General features: G+C 38.0%; 1 protein-coding gene across 2 annotated transcripts in view; it reads left to right on the forward strand.

Annotated features, from left to right (window-relative positions):
* Positions 1-14,481, forward strand: part of hmga2 (high mobility group AT-hook 2) — a 35,876-nt gene extending 21,395 nt beyond the window's left edge. Inside the window, exons 4-5 of one of the 2 annotated variants that reach the window (XM_077234584.1) lie at positions 7,036-7,068; positions 11,333-14,481. In XM_077234584.1, the coding sequence (XP_077090699.1) occupies positions 7,036-7,068; positions 11,333-11,380 (81 nt within the window). In that variant the 3' untranslated portion in view covers positions 11,381-14,481. Of the gene's footprint in view, positions 1-7,035; positions 7,073-11,332 lie in introns of both variants that reach the window. The other variant, XM_077234585.1, reaches the window with a different exon arrangement.
* Positions 14,482-17,368: the final 2,887 nt, after the last annotated feature.

A 17,368-nucleotide genomic window follows, 5' to 3' on the forward strand; every position in this document is an offset into this window, starting at 1 on the left:
TGAACAATGATCAGACGATTAACCAATGGCAAGACACATGGCAGGATCACATGACAAACAGGGAATCACATGACAAGACACAGAAACATGACAATGGCCCAGTCCCAATTCACCTACTTATACTACGACCTAAAAGTATGTACTCTTTTTGTGAAGAAAAAGTACATACTTCTGAGTGTGTAGCAAAAGAGTAGGCAAGCTTTGGGACATACTATCACGTCACCTTTAACGGACAGCTCTGTTGCATGCATCCTGTCACAGTAAACTGCCCTGTCCATCATCTTGTTGGGTCTTTCATGCGGAGACTCTCCTCATGTGTTTGCAATTTGAATATAATGATGCATTTAAAAGGTAATGGCTAAACGTATCTTTACAAAAGTTCACAATGCTGCTGCAGATGCAATATAATGTAGACAACGTTGAATAAATACATTTTCGTCAGGTTAGATACTAATAATTAATCACTCAAACCCCTTTATCTAAAGCTCTCTAAATAACCGCGGACTCGCGCGTCCTCCATGTCTGTAGTTTTTTTTAACACTTTTCACTCGTGTTTGTAGTTCTAACCGAATCCTCTTCCAACGCGCGATGGGTTGTGGGCAATATTAACCGTTAGAGTGTGCATTGATCTGCACTTCAGATTCTGACTGGAAATAGTAGACCATCAGGGAATCTTTGGAACACTCATTTCAACATACTACGATTTGGGACGTACTAATTCTATTTTCGAATACTATTTAGGACGGATAGTATGCTAATTGGGACTGGGCAAATGACAGGAAAAAGAAACAAAACTCAAAACGTGACAGTACCATGTTAAATTGCCTCTTTAACAGTACACATTTGGACATTCATATGGGCTCAGATGGAACTTGCAGACCTTTTCTGCTTATTTTGAGAGAAAATAGGAACACATTTCTGCTTATTTAAAAACATGAAAATGTATTATATGAAGCTTACATATTATATGTATTATTTTGGAAGCTGAAAATACCAACACCAAGTAGGGTTTTCATCCAAAATTTCATCTACAATTTCATCCAAAAACAACAGAGCAAATTACAGATACTTTGACAGAAAAAACATGGAATTATATTTTGTATGAAAAAATCAAGCAGTTTTCAGTTTAAACAAAGTAAAATGTAGTATTATGTTTATGCTATTAAGTCCTGGGTATACTTAATTTTCCGTTTTTTCACTTTCATTTTCCATTTTCCGGGTATACTTTGTCTCGTGCACAGTCTTTCAAACAAAGTATACTCCTTTGGCTGTGATTTAGTTAATGATTTTATATAACTACTGTATATCATCTCTTGTTGGGTGGGACTGAGAGTATCAAATTCGTACAAATTAGCAAAAAAATTCATAAATTATCTTGCAAGGGGTGGGAAAGTTCTGCTCAATTTTGCTCCAATTCTGAGTTTTCTGAGGACTTCCCTTTAGGTCTAATCATTAGTAATTGTAAAAAGAGACAAAATAGGTTAAATGGTGCTTATTTTACTCTACATACTTCCGCCTGGTGTAGATGTGCTCAGATAGCTAATACTCCTCAAAATGAATCCTATGGGATAAAGTTTGCATAAATATAGAGAGAGTTGGTGTGTAGGAAGGAGTGCAGCATCAATTTGAAATAGAATTCCTGGTTTTTGCTGATTCATTTTATTGTTTATTAAATTAATTGTTTTATTAAAGAAGCTTAAAGACAGAACTGTATAAAAATGTAAGGTTTCCCAATGTAAAATTCCACCTCATACCAAGACATAAAGCGATTTCAGATATAGAAGTCCTCCATTTTTTGTTGTTAGGACAAAGATTCAAATATCTTAGGGGCAATGAAAGAGAGAGAGAGAGAGAGAGAGAGAGAGAGAGAGAGAGAGAGAGAGAGAGAGAGAGAGAGAGAGAGAGAGAGAGAGAGAGAGAGAGAGAGAGAGAGAGAGAGAGAGAGAGAGAGAGAGAGAGAGAGAGAGAGAGAGAGAGAGAGAGACAAACTTCTCTATTGCATTTCTTGTAAGAGCAGAGAGGGATTCCCCACACTGTAAAGCTTTTAGTAAATGACTCTTGGCGCAGAGAATGGTTTTGGTAAGACATGCCAGGTCCTAAGAGCAGGAGTCTTCCACTAGCTTGGCTTTGCTCTGCTCCGGCACGTTCTGTTCTGGAGCTGCCGAGACGTGCAGCTGCACGCTCCCAGCTTTTTGTCCCCAGGTACCTGTGCCAGAGGCTGACTTGCAAACATTACATAATGTCTTTGTGTAACTGGCCCAAAGAACTCTTTGAATTCTTGAAGAATGAAGCATCTCCTAAACCATGTCTACCAAACATACTTTCCAGTGATCAATAATTTGTAAAGATCCTCCCTCCATTCAAAGCAGGATCAGAGACCATGGCAGCAAGAAAACATTTCTACAACAATATGAATCACCTTTTGATGCAGAATATGTACTGGAAGATTATTTGAAATCCTAGTATTTGCTGGAGTATTTAATGACAATAATCTTAACAAGAAGAGAGTTTGCCACGCCATTTTCTTCCTAAGCCTTAAGATTTAGATGCTAAGTTAAGAAATTGTGGGTTTTCTGCTCCATAACGGTACGCCCACACATCCTTCTCTTGGAAAAATCTCAGACCCGCTTCATCATTTTTGGAGAACACACTGACTGATTGTGTCGTCAAGGTTAGCACAACTTTAAAAGAGGCCGCCAGTCCAGACAGGATTTAATTGGATGTCGAAGATGTTGCTTATCTTATCATTTAAACTCCTTAATTTAAAAAAGAAATATCTCGTACTGAAAAGGGAGGAATTGTACCTGAAGTAAGATGTAGTACTACCTATTTAAAGAAACATTAAAGGTATAGTTCAGCCAAAAATGAAAACTGAATCATGAATTTTCTCGCCGTTCCAAACCTTTTTTAAAACAAATAAAAAATATTATGGGGATTTTCTTTTGTGGGAACAACTCTGTTATTCACTTCCCAACAGAAAAAAGGGATGCCACATTCTTTTCTATCATTTTGCCATTGTTTTTTATTTTGGAGATACTTTTCATCAGTGTTATCATTCCTGAACGCAGTGGGTGTCTCCGTTTTTCTTGTTTCAAGGCATGCGTAACACTGTAGGCTGGAAAATAATTCGCAGTAGAACTTGTTTCCAATGTGGCGGGTTGTGGCAAGCAATAAACTCCGAGGCCAGTTGGCACTGCAGTGTTAAGAGCTTGGAAACTCACTATAACTGGTGTATTACTCATTAATCTGTCACTTCAGTGAGAAAAAGCTTGAGATTCCTTCAGGTTGTGTTTAGATTTTCATGTCTTTAAATGTGAGATAGAAGCAATGTGGAGTGTGCAAATCAACCTGTATATTCATATAAATGGTTTTAATCAAAGCTGTGACCACCAAAGACATTGAGTGGTCCACACTAATGGGTTTTTGCATTTGGGTTTATGCAAATACATCTTTAGCTGTAAATGCTGTAGGACACTTCTGGTCACAGTCAATCACGCCAAATGCAATGTGGCTTCACATTTTTGTGATGCACGCTGAATGTGACTTACAACTTAAAATAATATTTGAGCACTTGCTCTGTTCTCATGTTGGCATAAAAATGTAATGACCTTAACAACCTCTGCGGAGTGCAGTTTCTGTTCGCTTATAGGGTTGTAACGGTATACCGGTATGGCGGTTTATCGCGATATTGACTTGTACGATTATCATATCGTGAACATTTGCTTATCCACGGTTTTGGAAAAAAAATTAAAGCAGATCTCAAATGCGCATATGCAACTTATTTCCACTTGACTACTCCACCTATACATGTGCACTGGAGAAAATGTCTGAGACTGAGGCTGCGAATTCTTCGAAAAAAAAAGTTAAAATCTGCAGTGTGGGAATACTTTGGGTATCCGAAAAACGAACGTGGGTTTTTCCTTGAAGATTGATATACAGTTGTGTCCAGAGATATGGACGAAGAGTGGCTGCAAAATGAGGAAATATGTCAAATATGTTCTCCCATATTCGCGAACACCTTCCCTCCCTGCAGATAAAGTTCCATTTATAACTTAAGTCCATATTATTTACGTGTTGCTGAGGGAATTTACAATATAACGCAGATGTCACGTAAAATGCGCGATTTGATAGATGGATGAATAAATCTAAAATATTGCTGTGCAATAAATAAAATCGCTATATGAGTGTGTCTATTAAACAGCGCAAAAAACTGTAAATCTATATTCTGCTTGTTCAGCGTGTCTGTGTGAATGAGCAGCACCGTTTCACTTAGTATATACTCAAGTATGTGGGACGCTCATGGTGTTTAAAGCGTCTGCCGTCTCACTCACTATATAAGGACGTGAACACCTGAACATATCCAGAGCTGCTCTGAGAGAACTAAATGAGCATTTCATAATTTTGTTGAAAATAATCATTGTCAAATACACTCTGACTGAAACTCATAGGAGTTTAGTACAACCTGTCAAAATAAAAATTATCTTAAATAATAATTAATAAATTAAGAATTTTATTAATTCAATTGATCAAACATGTTTGTTCAAATGGGAGATCTGCAGCTTTATTTTTTCTTTCTTATTTTTTCAAAAGGTAGATTAAAAAAGTTTGTTTTAATAAACCATATGTTCAACCAAAAAACCCTATCAGTTTTCATTAATTTAAGGTTCATTGCAGCTGATAATAATAATCATTGTTTAATACCGTAAACCGTGAAACCGTGATATTTTCTGAGACTATTATCATACCGTGAAAATCTCATACCGTTACAACCCTATTCGCTTATAAACACAAGCCTTTTCATTGGAAGTTCACCTACTGAAATGCAAAGCTGTTAAAAAGTCACTGCAAATGGCACGGCATTCTTCCATTTTAACAGCCTTCATATTTGCACATGGGATCTAATGTAAAAAATCTTTGTTGTTATATGATGTTTATTCATGTGAATTAAATGATTTGTTTAGATACCACAGACAAGGCTTTGATGGATATTTTTGTAGTTCACAAACAAGAACAATTAAGTCTTCTAAAATTAAATGGGTGACTCAACAAGTAAAGAAAGGATAGGATTTCGGCTGATATAGAAATTAATATTTAAAAAAAATATACAAATAAATATAATACAAAAATACTAATATATACAACAAATATATTAAAATTATATTTTAATATATAAAAATATTTTATTAAATTATATAATATTATTAAAATTATATAAATACCTACTTAGTTTGAACCGACTAAGCAATTCATATTTCTAATGTAGGTCCTGAGGTCATTAATCACATTTTCACATCACCTTTCACAGCATTTAACTTAATACACAACAAAAGACAGTGTTCTCACTAGAAAATTAGCTTTTCACACCAGTTAGTTTCCCTTTGGTCACTGAGCATGACTTGCTACATTAAATCCAGATCCCATTAACAATTAAGTGTACATAGCAGAGAACAGAAAATAAACATGTCACCTTATACATAAACAGTGAAGAATTAGATGAGTTATGTTTTTGTCCACAAGGTATCTATAATTAAGACATTTGGATATGCAGGACCTGATGGCTAAATGTATCTCTAAATGATTACCCCAAATTTACTGCTGGGACACAAATAGTGTCTCAGAGCCTTTTCCATGTCACCTGATAGCCTATATCCGATGGAGTCATACCCTCCCCTTATTTGGTCCTAACTAGATATATAAAATAATGATTTTGTTTATTTTTGTGGTACCTTCCTTTTATGTTACCACATTAAATCCAATTATAATTAAATAAACAATTACAATTTAAGTAAATTGTATTATTTTTTACTGTGGCGAATCAGAACACCCAGTACAGGACGCACAGTTTAGGTTATGGAGAGCAGTTTTTCTGACATTTACTGTTTGTATTGATCTGTAGATAAAAAGCCGCTCTGTGGAGGGCTCTCTGAAGATGGCTGTTGGGTCTTCATCTTTTTTACTCTTTTAGTGCATGTCATGCACATCACCAGAGTTTGCAGAAGTGATTTGGTCTGTCAGCTACTAATGACTTCAAAGAGAGAGCTCAGTCTTGTGAAAGACAAGTGTGTGGTTTCTCTTTTTGTGCTGAGGGGTAGAAGGGCAAGAGGGGTCTGGGTTTCTGGGTGCCTGTGTGCAGGGTAACAAGTTCAGTGTTTTTCAGTGGGGCTCCGGTTTCATATGCTTGCGTTTTTGGTACAACGGTACAAATTTGGTACTTTTGTGCATTGTACAGTATCATTAGTGATGTAACAGTGCAGTTTTGACATCCAGTGTCATCTGTTAGTCGTAAAGTGCAGATGGCATCTAGTATTTCATATGTTTGTAAATAGATGCAATCAGGAAGGTGTTGGAATTCTCCTCCTCCTCCATATCTTTTGCCGTCTGCAAAGTATATTTGTGTTCCTTCCATCCCATTTGGAATGTGTGCATTATTTTCCCAATTTCCCTTTATCGCCAACTGCATTCTTCGCCTGCTTCCATCCGGTGTTGACATTTACTGTGTTACAGCCTGATAGCATTCTAGGGAGAGTTAGCACAAAACACACCAGCTGCTCTCAACAATCCCAAATGTTGTGGGTGTGTGTGTGTGTGTGTGTGTGTGTGTGTGTAATCGGCAGTGGTTGGCTTTGGTTCCAAACACTGGACTCTCAGGGTTTTATTTTTGCCTGGCTCTCAGAACAGCGGAGGACTCCTCAGCTGTCACGCACCGGTCTTAGAAGCACTTCCTGTGGGGTGGCAGTACTTAGCGTTTATGATGTAATGCGAGTAGGCCACAATCTGGGCATTGTATACTGCAATCCTTGGCACTGTGGAGTCACTGCTGCGTATATCCCTGTATGTGCACATGTGTCTTATCATTCTTAATACTGTTTAGGGATAAGTGTTTTGTCGTAATCTGATTGTATAAATTTAAATATGCATAAAAATAAATGTAAAAGTATTTTTAAAGGATTAATCAAAATCCAAATGAAATGTATTCTCACACTGGCAGTTATTTGTTGCATTCATAAAGTCATTGTTTCTCTTTTTGTCTTTCAGCCACAGCAAGTGGTTCAGGAAAAGCCCGCTCAGGTATGTCAAATAAAATCTTGCACCATGTATAATTAATACAGCAGGTTGACATGCATATATATATATATATATATATACAGGTCCTTCTCAAAGAATTAGCATATTGTGAAGTTCATTATTTTCCATAATGTAATGATAAAAATTAAACTTTCATATATTTTAGATTCATTTTAGATTCATTGCACACCAACTGAAATATTTCAGGTCTTTTATTGTTTTAATACTGATGATTTTGGCATACAGCTCATGAAAACCCAAAATTCCTAAAAAATTAGCATATCTTGAAAAGGGTCTCTAAATGAGCTATTAACCTAATCATCTGAATCAACTAATTAACTCTAAACAACTGCAAAAGATTCCTGAGGCTTTTAAAAACTCCCAGCCTGTTTCATTACTCAAAACCGCAATCATTGGTAAGACTGCCGACCTGACTGCTGTCCAGAAGGCCATCATTGACACCCTCAAGCAAGAGGGTAAGACACAGAAAGAAATTTCTGAACAAATAGGCTGTTCCCAGAGTGCTGTATCAAGGCACCTCACTGGGAAGTCTGTGGGAAGGAAAAAGTGTGGCAAAAAACGCTGCACAACGAGAAGAGGTGACCGGACCCTGAGGAAGATTGTGGAGAAGGACCGATTCCAGACCTTGGGGGACCTGCGGAAGCAGTGGACTGAGTCTGGAGTAGAAACATCCAGAGCCACCGTGCACAGGCGTGTGCAGGAAATGGGCTACAGGTGCCGCATTCCCCAGGTCAAGCCACTTTTGAACCAGAAACAGCGGAAGAAGTGCCTGACCTGGGCTACAGAGAAGCAGTACTGGAGTACCCACAGTCAGTGATGGTCTGGGGTGCCATGTCAGCAGCTGGTGTTGGTCCACTGTGTTTTATCAAGGGCAGGGTCAATGCAGCTAAATATCAGGAGATTTTGGAGCACTTCATGCTTCCATCTGCTGAAAAGCTTTATGGAGATGAAGATTTCATTTTTCAGCACGACCTGGCACCTGCTCACAGTGCCAAAACCACTGGTAAATGGTTTACTGACCATGGTATTACTGTGCTCAATTGGCCTCCCAACTCTCCTGACCTGAACCCCATAGAGAATCTGTGGGATATTGTGAAGAGAAAGTTGAGAGACGCAAGACCCAACACTCTGGATGAGCTTAAGGCCGCTATCGAAGCATCCTGGGCCTCCATAACACCTCAGCAGAGCCACAGGCTGATTGCCTCCATGCCACGCCGCAATTTCTTTCTGTGTCTTACCCTCTTGCTTGAGGGTGTCAATGATGGCCTTCTGGACAGCAGTCAGGTCGGCAGTCTTACCCATGATTGCGGTTTTGAGTAATGAAACAGGCTGGGAGTTTTTAAAAGCCTCAGGAATCTTTTGCAGGTGTTTAGAGTTAATTAGTTGATTCAGATGATTAGGTTAATAGCTAGGTCAACGTTGTTGAGGAATCACGAGGAATACGATGAGGAACAGGAGAACAGGAATTTATTTAAACTAAACTCAGGAGTCACAACACACATCATAATGCAAGCGGTATACATCAACGAAAACTCAGTAGTAACAACACACGTCTTAATACAAATGGTATACATCAACGATATACAAACGAGAACGGACAAGGAATAAGGAGAAACAGAGGGCTTAAATAACACAGGGAAACAAAGGAACGTAATTGGGGCACAGGTGACACAGATTAGGATAATTAACTAAACACAGGTGAATTAACTGAAGACAAACGAGGAGCGGCAAAACTGAACAGGACTTAACCAAAAAACTGGAAAAAAGGGGGAAAACACAGTCACACTGTTACATATATATATATATATATATATATATATATATATATATATGTGTGTGTGTGTGTATACATACATATACATATACACACACATATATATATATATGTATGTATGTATGTATGTATGTATGTATGTGAAAGTCCAATTGGCTGGAAGGGGATGGCAGCTTGCAAAAGTATATTGAGAATGATTGTCTGAGGAAGGGTATTGGCTGTTTGGGTTTACAAAGTCCTCAAAACCCCCAAGTTATTGAAAGGGGGACATACTTCTGGTTTGATGAGAGACCTGCATGGTGAAGGCTAATGTAAATCCTATAGCACTATGTATGGAATCCCAGTCTTCTTTGGTTTCATCCGCTCACAGATGGATATGCAATCTGGCAGACAGGATTAGTTTTGAAGAGTTGCCCCTTTTTTCTTCTCTTGTCAAAATTCCTTCAGCGAATTAACAATGGAGTCAACTCTAAAGTCTCTGTCTGTGCGGACTGCTCAGCGCTGCTTTAATGTGCTCGGGAAGAAAAGCAAGACAGCAGTCTGCTTCCTATATGCTGGTTGCTAATGCGACTAAACGAATCATTCCTTAAAAATATGAAAATAAAACTAACTGTATTATTTACTTTTTATTCGACACTTTCTATATTGATATATGCAATTATTTGTTTAATCAGCATACCATATAATTAATTTAGCTACATTTTTTTATTAATTGACATCTCTGTATAAAATATTCATAAACAACAATCAAACCTATTCATTGTTTAAAAAAAAATGATATTTTGAATTTTTTTTTGCATTTTCATGAAAATTCTGACTCGCTGTGGAAATGCTTTAAATATTCATTTATTTAAATTTTTTCATGTCACTAATGATGACAAAATGCCATAACTCGATTTAATGATGTTTGCTGTACGTTGTCTTGATAGAGTAGAAAGACCCAAAGAAGAAAAGACACAACCACCAATTTCTCACTCCCCCACACAATCTGCCACACATTTACCAGGAATCTGCTCAACTCCTCTTGTTCGCTGGTGCGGACCAGTTTACAGTGTGAATGCATAACTGAGGCCTGATTTGATGCTATGTGAGAACGCACAGACCCTGATGGCTTTGCGCCATACTGGAGGGTCCAACATATACGTGCTCACACACACTGCACTGGTATCTTATAGGTACTCCGAGATGGTATCTCTGAAATGGAAGGCAAAACTACCAGCAATGAAATCCTTTCTGAGAACAAACGTTTTTGGACACTGTTTTTTAAGCATCTCACACCATGAGCATTGCGTTTTTAAGACGCTATTATAAGTTTAAACTTAGTCACTTTTAAAAATGTCTCATGTCATCACATACATGTGTCTTAGCCTAATTAATCAACACATGATACATGCAACCTACTGACTAATCTATGTTATTTTGTTTTGTACATCTCTAATAATACTACGAATAGTATTGTTTTTGTTAATATGGTGTGTTCAGTTTCCCTAAACTTCGAAGGGAACCAACGATCCGCCATAAACCCAAAACAGGGGGTTTTAATTACTATCGCTTAACCATCTTTTCTCCTTGTTGGTGATGGTTAAACCAAGCGTGTGGTAATCCTACTTTTTCAGGAATTCAATTGAGGTTTTGGTGTTTTTCGAGTGCTACATCTGTGCCTGTCATAGCTCTCAGAATGAAAGAGCAAACAATGCATGAGAATGTCATTTAATCATTTAGTTAATAAAAAAGGAATGTTCAGAACAAATCAATGCAGAAAAATTTAAGAATTCTGAAAAATGTATCACAGTCGCATTGCTAAAATAGAGCAAACTGCCAAAAGAAATCTGATGTTCCATTCAAGAAAATAAGAGTTTGGAACTAAGCTGGTATTTTCTGGTCTGTGTGGCACTTAAGTTGGAAGCACGATTGGTGGCTGGGGGTGAATATGAATATGGTTAAAGAGTTTTTTTTTCTCCATTCTTTGACTTGCCCATGTCACACATGGTAGCACTTAGCTGGTCCTTCACAGCTGAAGTGTCTGCCACACTAATGAATGGAGTTTGGCTCATATAATGCAGACAGGCTTTTGCCACGGCCTTTCCTCTGAATGGGAGCAACACAGCGGCTTGGGAAAAGAAGAGGGTTATAAATTGTGTCAGTTAGCCTTTCCAAATAAAATGAAGCCATGTGGAAAATGAAATCCATTTCATTCTGAAAAGTGCCCAAAGCCAAGCGTCTCCCCAGCCCCCATTCAACGCCTTTCAATGGTGGTCATCCTGGGAGCAGCTGTGGGACGTTTACTGTCTAAGATCATGAAAAAGAACATTTGTAACCAAAACAATAACAAAAAAGAAAATATAAATGCTAATAATGGCACTATTTCAGCCTGTCTCAGTGCTGTCAGTCAAACATTTGAACACAGCCATGTTCTGCTTTGCAGCAGTCTTTTTGTGGTGACTGATGAGCAACCACTGTTGTGTTTTGTAGGAAGAAGAAGAGGAGGAGGAAGAGGAGGCGGAGCCAGAAGAGGACTAAGCAACCACAGGATTTTACCTCTACCTCATCCAGCTGTCAGCTCTCTCCAAGGGAAAAGACTGCCTTGACCACTTATTATTGACTTCACACTTTCGTTTGATCGTTTTCATTTGTTTATTTTCGTTTTTCCTCATTCGTTTATTTTGGTTTGGCTTCGTTTTGTGATAAACACACACAACACCTCAGAGCGCAACCCGAAAAAAGACGCAAATGCAAACAAACATCTTTCCGATTACAATTGGAGCCGCCTTGCTGTTTCCACTTCGCACAAACTGTTGTAAGCACAAAGGTGCAGGGGTTAAACACACAATATGTGCTACAGCTGTTCTTTGCGCCACACACACTCTTGTTGACTGATTTTCCAGGCTACATTGGAGGTGAAAATGTCTGGTTTTGTCATTCAGCGTGTAGTGCTTCCTATATATGGTTGGAGCTTTGAATGGACACACCCATTCGCACAAGAACCCCCTTTTTACAGTACCGTACCACCAAAGACAGTTAAAATAGACCATTTTCCCTTCTCTGTCCACTTCATTTTGAGGTTTTGACCAAAATGAAAGTGAGCTTTAAAAGCATTTGCCTTAAAACCGCAATCAGAACCTTTAACCTATTAGTTACTGAAATTGAACATTTTGCAAGTGGATACCTAAAAAATAAGATTCTGTGATTATTTACTGACCCTATCGTTTTTTCAAAATTTTGTTTCTTTCGTGGAACACAAAAGGAGATTATACAAAGAATGTCCAAACTGGTCTTTTCTATGCACTAAAAAAGTGAATGGTGGCTGTCAAGAAAGTGTTTCAGTTTATAACAACTACAAAGTTCTGTCGTGAAACTTTAAATGGCGCAGGCTAATTGGTCCTTAACTCAATTGCGATCACATCGTTATCTACATAGCTTAGCTGATTGGTGGCATTTGCAGCCAATGAGGTTGCTTCTTAACATTCAAATACTTGGCATTGTTTGCTGTTAGTGGTCTGCAGCTCGCTTTCAGAAACCAGCTCCTCCTGTATAGATCTGCTACGGGGGGTTATTTCATGTATGTTACATGTGTAGCAGCAGCATGTCTTACATGCCCACAGCAATGTCTGTGAATGTATTGGCAGTAGCAAGTATTTGTACTTGCTCTGCAGCAGCAGCAGCAATGTAGCAGATCTATTCCACCAAGACCAAATACATTAACATTGCCATTACCATGCCAATCTCTCTGAGAGTTGTCATGACATAACTTGTATTACAATTTATTTTTCATCCAAAGCTTTCTTATGATTTGAAATATAGTGCATGAGTCATGCGGACCACTTTTATTGTGCTTTTTTGTAGCTTAGCAGCCCTAAGTCACCATTCATTGTATGGAAAAGAGCAGCGTGAATATTATTAAAAACATCTGCTTACAGAAAAAAGAAAGTCATATGGGTAGTGTTGGGGAAAGTAACTTTTAAAAGTAATGCAGTACAGTATTGCGTTAAAAAGTAATTAATTGCATTGCTCAGTTAGTTTTTATGGAAAGTAATGAGTTATGTTACTTTTGCGTTACTTTTTGTCACCTCAGCTGGGCTTGTTTGTTGGTTTAATAACAAAATAAATAAATAAAAAATAAGTTATATTTTTGGCAAATGTAAAGTTCCTTTTAATTTTTTGTGTTGCTTATTTGAAAAAGTAACTCAAAAATGTAATTGTAAAATTATAAGTAATGCATTACTTTACCAGTTACTTAAAAATAAATCTTATTACGTAACTCGTGTTACTTATAATGCGTTATGGGTTTAGAACAGTGAATAATGACAGAATGTTTATTTTGGGGTGAATTATCCGTTTAGTATCAAATCCATGTCCCTCGTGTCCTTGGTGGTGATTTTTTTTCTCCAAACTGAATGCTGCAAAAATTAAGTGTCTCGGTGGGAGACATTAGCATTACTACAGAACGTTTTTTAGCATTACTACAGAACAGTAGTTCTACTGTACATACCTTCGTGACTTCGGCTTTGCATAATTAACATACGTGTACATAATTGAGTTTTTATTTTCTTGTATGGCATAGCTTTAAGAACATAATTTTCTGACAAATTCAGTGAAAGGGAGATGTATCAACTCAGTCAAGACCTAAACCTCAAGAAACACCCAAACCACAGGAACAAAACCACACTATACCTCATTACACACAAAAATACCTGAACCGCAGCGACGGGCGTCGAACGGTATTTGGCGGATCCTAAAGTACGCCAGCGCTGTCACCAATGCAATATCTCCTCACCGTTTCAAAACTACCTCTGATTTCTTCAACCAGCAAACCAACTCAAAAAGACGCGCGCTGCTGTAGAGTTCTCATTACAAAGCAGGAGATGGCAGCGAGTGCCAATGTTGACAGCGACCCTTGTCGTAAGGGCAGTCGAACGCTCTGCAAAATGTTTTTTGTGAGAGTCGGGCAGGTAATAACTGAATTCTGAGGTCTGTTAGTCAAATGTAGAACTAATCATGCAGCTAAGGGAATAAAATTACTGTGTTTGTTCTAGTTAATTTTCTGTTTTCACATTAGCATATATCTGACATTTGTAACTAGACACTCTGTCTCTGCAGCTGGGATGTCTGTTTTAAATTTTTAACTTGAATATATATTTTGTACTGATTTACTCAATGGTTTCTATGGATCAAGTGCTTGTATGACACTAAATGATATTGTTGCGAATTAATTTCTCTTTTCTTTCTCTATTTTTTTCCCTCTCCACTATTGCTCTGAATTTCTAGTTTCCTATGTACTATTCAGATATGTACCTCAAAAAGAAAAGGATAAAAATGGCCTAATAATCAGCTGACAAATACCTACCTCCAGTCTTGAAAACGGAAAAAAAAAATGTTTGCCTGGTTTCTTTCAGTACGGATTCAAATGATGTTTACTGAAAAAGACTTTAGGACTGCACAAAATCCTGTTTTACAAACGTTTTAAATTTGATTTTTGTTTCATCTTAGTTCAGCTGGGAGAAGGTGCTAAAAGAAAGCAACTACACACACACACACACACACACACACACACACACACACACACACACACACACACACACACACACACACACACACACACACACACACACACACAAATAAAATACACATCACATGAAAAACAACAAAAGAAACTTGAAACGCTCTTTCAGGTTTGAAAAAATATGTTCGGGTTTTGTATATTGCATATATGAATATGTTTTTGAAAAATTAGTAGATATTGAGATATACTTGATTAGCGTTTTTTGTGTACTTTACACAAATGTGATTTTCTTTTCTTGTATGGTTCAAACAGATGTATATGTAATGCTTATGTAGTGAAAGAATACACCTTTTCAGCCTGTCACCATGAAAACCTTAAGAAATGTTAACATGGTAATCTCAACTGGGCCTGAGGTAGAGCCTCAGAGGAAGCTAATGGAACTGTTGGCATGCCCCTTGAACTTACAATGGCATGTAATGACCGTCTTTATATGCGGCAGCTTGGCTTTTGCCACAAACCAACATTAAACGTTGCTCAAACACTGTAATGCTACTACCTAAATGGTTACAGTTCTTGTAAAAGTGTCAGTTTTTGAATCGGACCGCTTCTTTACTCTCCTACGAGTTCAACAGATGTAACAGTCGCTCACTTAAGTGGAAGGATGGCGTGTTTCGTTTCGACCTCAGCAGTGTTTACTTTTGAACGCTGTTTTGAGGTCGTTTTCAGTAGATCGGCGTATAATGGCACTGTTATAGCAGAGCAATCTGTCATAAGGTGCACCGCTTTCAACCCTGAAACTTGGCATTGTGTTCATATGCTTCCAATGTTGGTTTGAATGTGTATCCACAGGAGCCACTGTTCATGTGCTTTCAGCTCTGGGTGTCTTAATGAAGATGAAGTTGTATTTTTTTATGACAACATGTTCTAGTACAATCGAATACACTTTTCTACCTCCAAGAGGGCCTCCTGTTACCTCATTTTTCAAACTTACTATCTGCTTAAATGCAGGTGCCTGAGTCCAGAGAGAACGGCGTAAAGTTTCAAATTTATATATAAATAAAATATATATTCATAGTTTATTTTTGTGTTTTGGGGGGGAATTTTTTTTATAAGACTGTACCTCTCTGCCTCTCAGCCACAAGTTAGGTAAGACTGGACAATTTTACTTGTTTTTAAAACGTCTCACATTATGCAATGTTTTGTCATTTCTGCAGCTGTGGAGATGGAAAAGTATCACTAGGTGTTTACTCTCAGCTTTTTTCACTTGATATAACTTGTTTTCTAACAATTATGGCTGTTTCACTTAGTATTGCTGTTTGTGATTTCACTTAAAATAGCTTGCTTGTTTAAAAAAAGGACAAAAAAAGAAACGTACTAGAAAAAAAGTCCTCTTTATACATATCCACCTCTTTATTCAACACAATAAAAAAAGGTGCCTGTGATCATTGTTGTGTGTGAAGTCCATATTAACACTGCATGCTTTATCGACAAATGTCATCTATAGCAAAACTTGTTTTCATACAACCACATCTCCTTTGCATTTATTCATTTGGTTTTATTTACATTGCATTCAAGTTACTTTAAGTTCTTTGAAGCCCTTTCACACTGACTGTGATTAAAAGGCTAATTTTAACCAAATAAACTGAAACACTCAGAATCCATTTGATTTTAGGCATTTCCTCACTGTATGCAAATCACTGTCTGTACTCCCATTGGTAGTCGGTGCATTGTTTCGCTACTCATTTGCATGAAGTTGAGCTCTGCTCACAGTGCTACCGATCTCTGTTGTGATGCGTTCACGTTTACCTTTACTCGTAGAAAAGTCATAGACGAAATCCAGTAATTTTCAGATATTGCATCGGATTTAAGTTCTTTAGGCCGATTTTGCTGCGTAGACCAAAAAAAATTATTGATTTGGGAGAGATTTCTGTGTGAGCCTTGCTTAGTGGACATTATTGACAATTAGACCTTTTTCATTAATGTGAAAGCGCCTTTTTAAGTTGCAGTTACAGTTATGTTTCAGTGAAATTTTGCAGGCAAAAAAAGGGTTCATTGTCAATGGTGTACCGAAGCGCTTTCAAACTGAGCAGCTTTGGTCAGGCAAATTCACTTGATCAACTTGAATTTGAGCGAAATCTGCGTGAGGAACTTTTCAGCCCTTACTCGAATCTCTCGAACTTGCAAATTCCTATTGAAATGAGCTATGGTAAATATGACCGCACCTTTACTCAAATTGCCGAAATTTACCGTTTCTCTTTGAATATGAATGATAATCCAGTTGCTTTCAATCAATACCAAATGGACAAAATCATGGCAAGCCCTACATTTCTCTTGTTCGAAAAGCCAATATACGTCATAGTAGAGAAGAAAATACGATCACAACTTTCATTTCATGCTGACTTTAAGTGTGCAGTAAGGTTCCCACAAGACTTCAACTGATGTGTTTTAAATCATTTGTCTGAAGAACTATTTTCTTTATGGGTAAAATTTACTTTTGCACATTTTATTAGGAACCCTAATTCCTTCCTTAAGGCACAGATACACAAACAACCCAGTACTGAAGTAGGGCAGGACAGTGGGACTGCACATTCAGAAACACAGAGGCTATGTAGGGAGCTTTAAGGTACACAATGTTACGGAATTTAGACGACTGCTTTTTTTCCCTCCTCCCTCCCCTGTTCCTCTTCCACAGACTCTCCCCCTCTTCCCAATTCCAAAACATCTCTGTAACTCCCGTTCTTTGGTGTACTCACAGGGGACACATAGCCCACCCTGGAGCCCCTGACCTTTGCTCCGCAGCAGACTCTCTGAATGGGACGGCGGCCCCCACTTCAAAGTCCCGCCATTCTGTGGACTCTGACAGGGCGCCTCACTCACACCACTCCTTTGTGCAACCCCCCCAACTCACCTCGGCTATGCGCCCCAACCCACCAGAGTGCTGAGGATTTGGTTGTTAGTGCCAGCTCTCATCATCAAGCTGCTCAGTAATTCCACCAGATTGACCCACG

Source organism: Siphateles boraxobius, unplaced genomic scaffold, assembly GCF_051911475.1.
Source record: "Siphateles boraxobius isolate OS27281-9 unplaced genomic scaffold, OSU_SipBor_1 19, whole genome shotgun sequence".
NCBI classification, from domain to species: domain Eukaryota; kingdom Metazoa; phylum Chordata; class Actinopteri; order Cypriniformes; family Leuciscidae; genus Siphateles; species Siphateles boraxobius.